This window comes from Notothenia coriiceps, unplaced genomic scaffold, assembly GCF_000735185.1.
Source record: "Notothenia coriiceps isolate Sejong01 unplaced genomic scaffold, NC01 NC01_scaffold00003604, whole genome shotgun sequence".
Lineage (NCBI taxonomy): Eukaryota > Metazoa > Chordata > Actinopteri > Perciformes > Nototheniidae > Notothenia > Notothenia coriiceps.
In genome coordinates, this window is record NW_011336305.1 from 1 (window position 1) to 10,421 (window position 10,421).

The 10,421-nt window shown below is 40.0% G+C and overlaps 1 protein-coding gene across 1 annotated transcript; it reads right to left on the reverse strand.

The window, feature by feature from the left end:
- Positions 1–7,766: 7,766 nt before the first annotated feature.
- Positions 7,767–9,666, reverse strand: eepd1 (endonuclease/exonuclease/phosphatase family domain containing 1). Its single transcript, XM_010766775.1, has 3 exons — positions 9,451–9,666; positions 9,096–9,133; positions 7,767–8,652 (listed from the first exon to the last, which is right to left on the reverse strand). Exon 3 carries the CDS (start codon positions 8,577–8,579, stop codon positions 7,767–7,769), a length of 813 nt encoding a protein of 270 aa, XP_010765077.1. The 5' UTR covers positions 8,580–8,652; positions 9,096–9,133; positions 9,451–9,666.
- Between the last annotated feature and the right edge of the window lie 755 nt (positions 9,667–10,421).

The window sequence follows — 10,421 nt, forward strand, 5'->3', positions numbered from 1 at the left end:
AGCACAACATCTCAAAATTGACCAGTGCATGAAAAACGATGTTTTTGCCTGGGGTGACTTAACAATAATGAAAATACACACCATCACTGCAAGTTTTTAACTTTGATTATTTTTTAATCAATGGCTTTTGACCTTTTGAGTAAGTTGTACTTATCTCTGTGGTATTGGTTATAATGTGCTTTCCTCCTCCACATTGCATGCAGCATAAACACATACATAACACATTGAATTCATGCATTTAGATTCTTACTAAAAGCAGCCGGTGTGATTAATGGATGGCAAATTGGACAAATAAAGAAAATGGGCAAGGGAAATATCCATTTGTCGCCAATCTTTCAATATAAATTCCGATTTACAGAAACATTATGTATTAAATCCCCTCTCCTCAAGGGATGTTGGCAGAAACACACACTTACTGTACATTTATTAAGTAAGGCTAAGGCTGTCTGGCAATGTATTTCTGCTATTGGCTTGGTCCGAATGATTTGAGGACTCTAATAAACACGTTGAATAAATCAATGTCTTGACAGATATCAGCTTTTTCTGTAGAATCCTTTTTGTGCTGCTTCAATTGACCTCATGAGCAATTATTTTTAATTCTCTTTTCATGGCGCTGCTTAGTACAATGGATAACAAAAGGAAGTGGTTTGATTGCTCTCTAAATGGTCATTTATGGGGTGAGAATGAACGGACAAAGACCTTTACCTGCACTGCAGATTATTCTTCTGAAAAAAGGTAGCCTACTTCTGGCGGTTTGAAGTTGGTTAAGATATCAGGGCCTGGCACTGCAGAATAGACACACAATGCTCTTTAATTGTTTTAACCTCTGTTGTTGTCTTAAATAGGTCAAAGTAATCAATAGTCCGTACATATCCTGTTGAACATCAGAGAGATAAAGGATAACTGCAAATCAAAAAACGATTTGAATAGTTTAAATGAATAATGGCCTTTTCTACATAAATTAATTATAATTCATCGGGACTTCCAATGTATGCACATCTTAATTCATTCATTCCATTTCATCTTTATTAATTTGAAGGCGTTGCAAACTTCCATTATTTTTGTACTATTAGGTGTAGACAAGCATTTGTCAAAGTCAAGCATACAAGCATGTACTGTACCCAATTTACAGAAGTAACAGGATCTAAATTCACTTTAATCAACCTGCATTGTCTACTGTACCTGGCAGCATGCTATGTTATGACCCATTTATTTAATGGTTTATATTTTACAAAAAGCCTGCAGCATGTTCCCCTTTCTCTTTTAAAACGTTTGATAAAATAACATAATACTACAGAGCCTCTCTTCATGCAAGTTGATGATTTCTAGACAAAAACATTCAAGTGATTTTCTTGTCTTTAATGGGCTCTCATCTTGATCATATATTTAATTTACTTGTGAATTCTGATGGTTCTGTGCTTTCTCTTCTGGATTTTATCAGAATAACATTCAAAGCAGAGGACTTTGTCTCACCTGAGATCATTTCACCCAGCAAACGAGTCAAGACTTCGATATCCGCGTGAATTTGAAATAAGATTCCTGCTCCTATGCGCCAAGGTGATTTAGTCATCTGGTTATCTTCATTTGGAAGTATGCCAAGCATGCTCATCTGGGAGAGCCTGCACTCACAACATGCTGCTGGAATATGTATTCCATATGGCATGGGAATGTCACAGGAAGAGCTGGAGGATGTGGATTGGAAAAAGGATGCCTGAGTACCCTGCGTGCTCCTGCTGCCACTGTAACCTACATCATATATGACTGTAAGTATCTGATGCATCATTACATGGGTAACAGTGGAGTCATTCATAACCCAAGCATGACTTTCTTAATGGATAGTGTACATTTTACCAACACTCTCGTGTGTCACGCTTTGAGATTTGTTACTTCAGACTTCAGATTATGACTTTGCAGTGAGCTACTGCTCAGCAGCAAAGCAACTTTATTTTCTTCTAATCCCCTCATCTTCACCCTGAGGACATCACTCAAGCTCTTTTTCATCAAGATTTCCTGAGGGGAATGAACACTACCAGTTCCTAGAGTCCTATTCACTAAAACTTCCTGGGGTGCACCCACACTCAGCAGAGCTGAAAGCTGGGAGTGGTGCAAATAAGGCGGGTGGAATCAAATGTGATTTTAAGTACACTCATGCATAAACTAGACAAACTAAATCTACTAAAGTTGTTTTGCTTTTGTAATGAGAAAAACAAAACGAAACACTGATGATCCGTCAAGTATGACAGACATTAAGAGAAACAAAGAACGTTTTTAGTTTAATGGAAGTATTACATCTATTATATTTCCCCCTTTGGAAAATATGACAGTTTAAATTATTGGTTAATTGATGATTACTGATTAACAATGTTTAGATTTTTGGAAGTTATGAATTTACCTAAATTGATCTACTCCCCTCCCCCCCCCTAAATGTCAGAGTGGTCTGCCTTTGAAGTGAAGCATTCAACTTCTTTTAGTCACTGAACCTGAACAGAAACGGATTATATTGGTGGAAAATGTATCAGTAGGAACCAAACCTATCTGATGAAAAGGTAATGACAAAGCAGACTACATGTTGAGAAAATAAAAGCTGGGGGTAAATTGAACATCAAATGGTATGATTGTTTGCTGTAATATCTACTGGTGCTCTGTGTTGATATGTCATTACATTTTCCGAGATGTTAAAGGTTGTTGTTTTTCGATTATTTTTCAATACATGCCGAGTTGTTTACTCTTTTCTTGCTCAAAACTAGTTCTGAACCATTTGTTAGCTGAGAGCTGAATTGTTATAGCTTTATAAAGTTAGAGAGCATTTTGGTGTCTCAGTTTTGTCTGCATGGTTTAAAAAATGTTAATCATACGTCTCTTGAAAGACAATTTCTGTGTTTAACAAATTCATCTAGGGCCTCCCCAGACCACAAGGTACATATTGTAATTATTTGCTGCCTTTCTCCTGCCACATTTATCAAACCCATAAAAAAAGGCATATTTGCAGACAGTTAAACATACTAATGGGCTTGGATTTTGCACCTAGCTAAAATAGAGTATTAATCCACTTTTATTTCTGTTCCTGTACCTTCTTAAGGTAGCCAAAGCTCCTAAAGTATCTGCCATCCCTCTCATATTCGCTCACGCTCTGGGTGGGCAGATGAGAACCTGAGCTGGAGAGCAGCCAAGCCGTGGCAGAAACATTAGACAATTGTAAGCACAAAGTAAGGTCATGCTCAAACTTAAGTGGCCAAGGCTGTGAACTTGCGCCCTGCTCACTGGAGAGGTTAATAGGGATTAACAAAGAAGGGCTCTCTTGGGAGACACAGTTGTCTTGCCTGTTTTTAAAGGCGAGCACAGGGCCTATGGACGGTAGGAAAATGTAGTTCAGGAGTCTTAATTGGTACACGTTTCTTCTTCTTATCTTCTTGATAAGTAGAGACATAAAAGTGTGTCTCTTTTCTTATAATTGCATGTGTAAATGTTATAACACACGGTGTTAAGATCTGTGACCATCAGTCTTGGCACGAGAGTATAGAGATAAAACTTTTGGTTAGTGTGGCATGGAGTATACTGGCAGTTTGGGCTGGGTCAGCAATCCCCCAAAAGGCTTAGGTAATGGACAGATATATCTTGTATCCCTGCTATTAAAGCAGTACTACTGCTACAATGCATGATCATCATTAACCATTTCTAAGAGCTGAGTCGCCTTGGTACTGAAAATACAGTCACTTTATAATATACAATAAAGTGTTCATGTTAAAAAAAATATGGCATTATTTTCTTACTAGTCTTGTAGAGAAATAAGAGCATGTTAATGATTAGGTTAAAAAAAGGTAATCCAACAAATATAATACAAAACGTAGGATGTCCTTAGAATCTGCCATATTTTAGTGTACCTTTACATTTTTTCGGAGATAAAACATTTTACAATAATAATACCTTTTTCAACCTTAATAATTTAGTCAAACTTGATATTACTTATCTATTGAAAGTACCGGGTCAAATGTATTTCCTTTTTGGCAAGTAAAATGAGGGCATAACGGCACCTCTCATTAATACTCAATGGCGCACAACGTAAATTAAGCAAAAATAGACTGGGAAATGTGAGCACATCAGTCAGCAGCATGTACAGTATATCAGATGGTTGGATCAAGTTCGCCGTTTTGGTGCAATGCTTTTGCACATAGTGAAAGATAAATGAACGTTTTCATTCTGCTTCAGTGAGGGATCAGCTAAAGCATTTAAGTCATAACTCAACCAAATAAGGATTATGTCAACACACTGTATTACATACATATACAACTTGATAAAGACATTGAAAAATGTCATTAAAATATTTGTATTTTAAAAAGTATTTATTTTAAGCCAGAAACAATATGCCAATAATGCTTGAAAACCTTCACGTTTCACTCCCTTACTTTGCTCCCGTCCATTTGCTCTTTTGTTACAGCCTTAATGTTTTTCTGTTTTGTTTTTTCTTCTCTTTTCATTTCACTGTGTCATCATTATTTCTGTCACCAACTATCTTTGCTCTTTTTTCTGCTCACACTCAGCATATCCAATCCTTTTCTTCACTTGTACCTCTCCCATTCTCTCGACTCAACCCTTCCATCATTTACGTTTCTCCTACCTCTCACCAATCAAACTCCCTCCCCCCTCTTTACTTCACCACTCCATCTTTCTATTGGTGCTGCTGCAGAAATGAGACTCGGCTGTGACTAATCTGCTGGCAAAGCCTCCGAGGGCCCCTTGTGGTGGTGCCTCTTCACAGAGGACACATGTGATTGATTGAACCTAGGGAAAACTTTGTCAGTCTGGCCATCATGACTGGATCTCTTGCCTGATAATAAATTCCCTCCTCCCTCAAGTAGTACGGGGAGACACAAGTGTCATTAGGCACATTTCTATGACACATGGTGCCCTGGACTGTTAGAGTTGATCCACATTGCCACGTTCTACTTTCTCTTATACTAACAGTAGCACCCACTTTCTACTCCCAACATGTTCCTGACCCTAACCCTGGCCGACATTTTTTGGTGCAGTATGTGTTTGAAACGGAAAAGCATCTGCAGGAACAATTGGGGAGTGTATGTTTGAGTAAACTACTGTAGGAGAGAGTGGGGTAAATTGAGCCATTTTTTTGTTATGCTGTCCTCTAAGCAAGGAGAAATGACACATAGTAAAAATGAAAACACACACCTATAATTCAGGATGTCTCCTATCAATGGCAATGATAATAATTAATATTTGATCAAGGGCAGTGAAAATATTACTTGCCCCAGTGTAGGGGTAAGTTGATCCAGGTCAGGGGGTAAATTGAACCACTGTTCAAACCTGGGTATACCTGTTCAAACCTGGGCATGCCTACAACAAATCTGAAAGGTAACTATAAACAATAAATAACAAACCAAATACAAGCTTAGTTTTTCAAATATCTTTAATATAAATTTGGATTGAATAGATTGATTTTTTTTTAACATGTTAAAAGGAAAAGTAATTATACAAATGGTGATAAAATGTCATACATCTTACCAATCAAACACAGGGTAAATTCATCTTTAAATGTAGCCTACAATGAGCTCTTAGTATCAACTTGGCCTACTTTCATTCATTTCTCCATTGAAAAACTGGCTCAACTTACCCCAAGGCCCATGGTTCACTTTACCCCATAGCCACCATTTTAGAAAAAATAGCCTAGCATTACAATTCAGAGTCATCTTTAGCTTAATGATTCACATGGTTTAATACGCTGCCAACACATCAACATATAAAAATATATGTGTTTAAACCTGGATACTTTTTTTTTACATGACAGCCGATATAGCTGACATCTAGAAAATGTACTTTGACAAGCAAAAAACCTTTTTTGTAAAAATGTTTACTTACCAGACCACAATGAGTATCTCTCTTTCACAGGCAATGAGAAATGGGTGCAGCTTGCATCATTTCTGGTCACTTGATTACAATTTAGACCCTCCAGAAAAACGCGGGCAAAAATCCTTGATTATGCGGGCTAAATTCCTTGATTATGCAATTAAACATGCGGGTTTTTTATGTGATTTTATGCGGTGAAATTGCGGGAAGTTGCGAAATATGCGAAAAGTTGCGAAATATGCTAAATATGCGGGGGAAAAGAATAACAATTTTTTTAAATATTGGGCTGTCTTATTTATTCTCTCTCACACACAACCTGCCACTAACGTTAAACCCCTTTACTATTCAACTAAACATATTCAATGTTTATTTATTGTAAAAGCAATTGGGCTATTTTAATCTCACACACACACACACACCACACCCACACACACACACACCTTCTCCGCCTCATTCTGTTTTCATTTACTCGTTCGTTATCTGATAACGAACGAGTAAATGAAAACAGAATGAGGCGGAGAAGGTGTGTGTGTGTGTGGGTGTGGTGTGTGTGTGTGTGTGAGATTAAAATAGCCCAATTGNAGAGATAGAGAGAGAGAGAGAGAGAGAGAGAGAGAGAGAGAGAGAGAGTGAAGTCTCCCCTCTCGCTCTCACCCTGGCAGACTGACAGAGAGACACACCCTCCACCATAACAGAGAGCCATTGAAGATGTCATGTGATCAGAGTAAACAGTGAGAGCTGATACGGAGCAGGTGAGCAGAATCTCATCGATCTAATCTCATTATTCATTAAAACCGACCTGACCACGGATAAGCGGGAGAAGATGGATGGATGGACCGACACTCCCAGAATGCATCGGGGCAGATGAACCTGCATTCACAGAGGAACTGTACCATGATGCACTCTGGGTAAAAGTCACTGTTAAAGCTTCACTACGGGTCGAGGTGATCTGCTTTCTCTCACTGTGTCAAACAGAATCAGAGACGTTTCATCAGCTCATCAGAAAACCGAGGTGTAAAGTAACTAAGTACATTTACTCAAGTACTTTACTTAAGTACAATTTTACATCCTGTCGTGTTTTATGTGAGTTTAGTTGAGCAGCATGAACAGATATTGTAATTTCCTGATGGACAGATCTGCGCCAAGTCATCCATAAAAAGTAGTTTTTCTTACATGAAAATTAAGACATAACATTTATTAAAACATTTTCAGATTTGTTTTACATTGGCACTTTTTTCTAAACGTTGTTTTCAAAAAGGTTATTTCCTTTAATTTATTCCAGCAACTTTAATTTGAGTCAAAATAAAATAAAAAATCCCAGCAAGGATGTGCCCCCTCATTTTCATGCACAACACCTTCCTGTACATATATCTATTGTTTTTAGTTTTATTTTTCTATGTATTTATTTGACGCACTTTATGAACATAGGGTTACTGTGGCTGTGAGGGAGTGTGGTTGTCTTTCAACCAGAAGGTTGTGGGTTCGATCCCAGCCCATGCAGTCAACATGTCGGTGTATCCTTGGGCAAGATACTTAACCCTGAGTTGCTCCCGATGGCCAACGGTGTGTGAATGTGTGTGAATGTTAGGTCCTAGAGTAAGGCACACTGCTCTGTATGAATGGGTGTGAATGGGTGAATGACATGTAGTATGTAAAGCGCTTTGAGGGGTCTTAAAGACTGGATAAAGCGCTATATAAGTACAGTCCATTTACCATTTACATAAATGAATACAGTTGAGTTGAATGGTGGCCTGTTATTTAAATCTCCTTAAAGGGTTACTTTCTTGTCTTTACTGTTATTTATTTCCTAGTTTTTATGTATTTATGTAAAGCACTTTGGTTGCATGTTTGTAAAAAATATTACTTAAGTAAATAAAGTTGTCATAAGTGACACGGAGAGTCTTTACTCACTCGTTCTCCAGCAGCGTCATGCAGACCACCTCTTTGACCCCCGGGTTGTTGGCCTTATCGCAGCAGCAGCTCTGCAGGCTCCAGGTTCCGATCCGGACCACCGGCTTACCGTCCCGCAGCCCGGAAAGAGGCTCCAAGTCCGGCCTCGATGAGAGCATGTGAGCCGGTCCTCCTGGATCCATCTCCTCGCTGCTGAAGGAGGTGGGGCTCGGGTGAGACCTGGAGGTAGACGGAGCTCTGGACCTCTCCACAAACACCTGGAAGCGGATCCGGTCTAACAGAGAACTGTTGATGTTTTTCACCCGAACCAAGTCCTCGATGCTCCGGAAGGGACCGTGTTCCCCCCGGTAGGCCGCGATGTTCCCCGCGATCCTCTCCGTGATTCCCCGGAGGCTCTGCAGCTGCGCCGGGGTCGCGGTGTTGATGTTGATCCCGGATCCAGGCGTGTGTTCCGCGTCTTTACGCACGGAGGACGGGGAGTGTTGCGAGGAACCAGTCCGACTAGAAACACAGATCTCCAGCTTTATAATCTCGAGTTTGGTGGCTCCGATCCCGCTCACTAAAGCCAGATCCTCCACCTTTCTAAACCCCCCGATGCAGTCCCGGTACTCCGTGATGTTCTGCGCCACGGCCCGGTTCACCCCCGGCAGAGTCATCAGCTCCTCCTCGGTCGCAGTGTTGATGTTCAGCCGCTCCTGGTTCACCAGAACCGGCCCGAAGTTACAGGCGGCGCTGAATTTACGTTTCCCGCAGCTGAAGTCCGTGGGGTCCCGGGGGATGGACCGGTGGCAGCCAAGGCTACCCCCCATAGTCCCGGATTAGAGAGAGAGAGAGAGACACCCCGGGAGAAGAGGTCTGTATCAGAGAGAGGGAGACACCGGGCTGGAACAGAGGAGAGGAGACAGTCAGAGTTATAGACACACACATATCTATAACCTGGGAATACCCAAGTACAAGTATCTTATTGTGCTTAAGTACTTGAGTACATCCAAGATAAGATAAGATAACATGGACCTTTATTAATCCCCATGGGGAAATGCTGTAGTTTAACAGTAACACAGGGTAAGAATGACAAACAGGACAGCACAGATTCACACGGATTAGAGATTAATACAATAAAAGATACAAATACAAATTATATACAGTTAAGCAACTTTAAAATAAGAAATGAATTAAAATGAACGTATACATATGTGGGTCATACATATAGATATATTTACATGTATGTGTGAAAACCGTGTGTATTTGTGTCCAGTACTTGTGTCTCACATACATATCTATAACATGATAATGGTGGTAGAAACACACATAATCAAAATACGCACCTATCAGATCTGACCTGATCAGAGAGGGAGACACCGGGCTGGAGCAGAGAGGAGACAGTCAGAGGTAGAAACACACACATATATACAACATGATAATGATGGTAGAAACACACATATATTCAATTCAAGATTCAAGGCTTTATTTTCATGTGTACTGTACATAGCGACAGTAGATATGTCAATTCAAATCTTTCATGGCTCCTCCAACAGTGCAACACAATAACACAGATCAAATAGTGCAAGTAAATAAAAATAAAATAGATATCTATAACACTATAGTGGTGGTAGAAACACACATATATATACCATGATAATGACTTTAGAAACGCATATATATCATAATAAAGATACGCACCTCTCAGCGGTCCTCAGGCCGGGTTTACATGCTGCATGAGTCCGGCTGTCGGTGTGTGTTTTGCGGCAGAATCGCGCTGGTTTTACCGGGAGCAGATCTGTAAACTTTGCCCTCCAACAGCAGCGGAGTGACTGTTCACAGGTCGGCCTCCACACACACACTGACACACACACACACACACACACACACACACACACACACACACACACTTTCTGTCCTCAGGTCGGCCTCCACACGCACACACACTGACACACACACTTTCTGTCCTCAGGTCAGCTTCCACAAACACACACACACTTCTGACAGCGCTCATATCAATACTAACCTCCAGCGTGCGTGAGGAGCACAGCTTCACCGGAACACATAGAGTTGACCTTCAAAATAAAAGAAGCCTCAGGGATTAGGTGCATCAGAATCAGGTTTATGGTGAACTTCAACAAACACAATTAACGACCATGATCTCTTGATAAAATAAATAAAGACATTTAATTTCATTGTGTGGAGTTGTCTGGTTCCCATAGCCAGGGTCGATTAAATCCAGCTTTTATTTTGAAATCTGTGGTTTAATACTTCCTGGAGTAGCAGCAGGAGGGGGCGTGGCTTCAGACATGACAACCAAATGTTTTGTGTTGCAGTGGAAGATACGTTTATTACTTGCTTGTAAATTATTATAGAGGGTTTATCCAAATGTAAATTAGTTTTTTTATCAAAGTTCATAATTAATATTGTTTCTGATGTAGTAACAAAAAGCTATCTTCAGTAAACTAGGATTCAAACTAAATTTAAAAGGTTATTTTTAGGCAATAACATAGGTCTCAGATAGGGGAGAAGGGGGTAAGTCGAGCCAGTGGGTAAATTGAACCACCCCCTTTAATCAGGCAACGCCTTATAGTTGTAATCAAGTGACCAGAAATTATGCAAGCTCCACCCATTTCTCATTGCCTGTGAAAGAGATACTCATTGTGGTCTGG

What these genes read in the sequence shown, in the direction of transcription:
- eepd1 (XM_010766775.1), bottom strand. Translation starts at nt 8,579, where the DNA reads ATGGGGGGTAGCCTTGGCTGCCACCGGTCCATCCCCCGGGACCCCACG.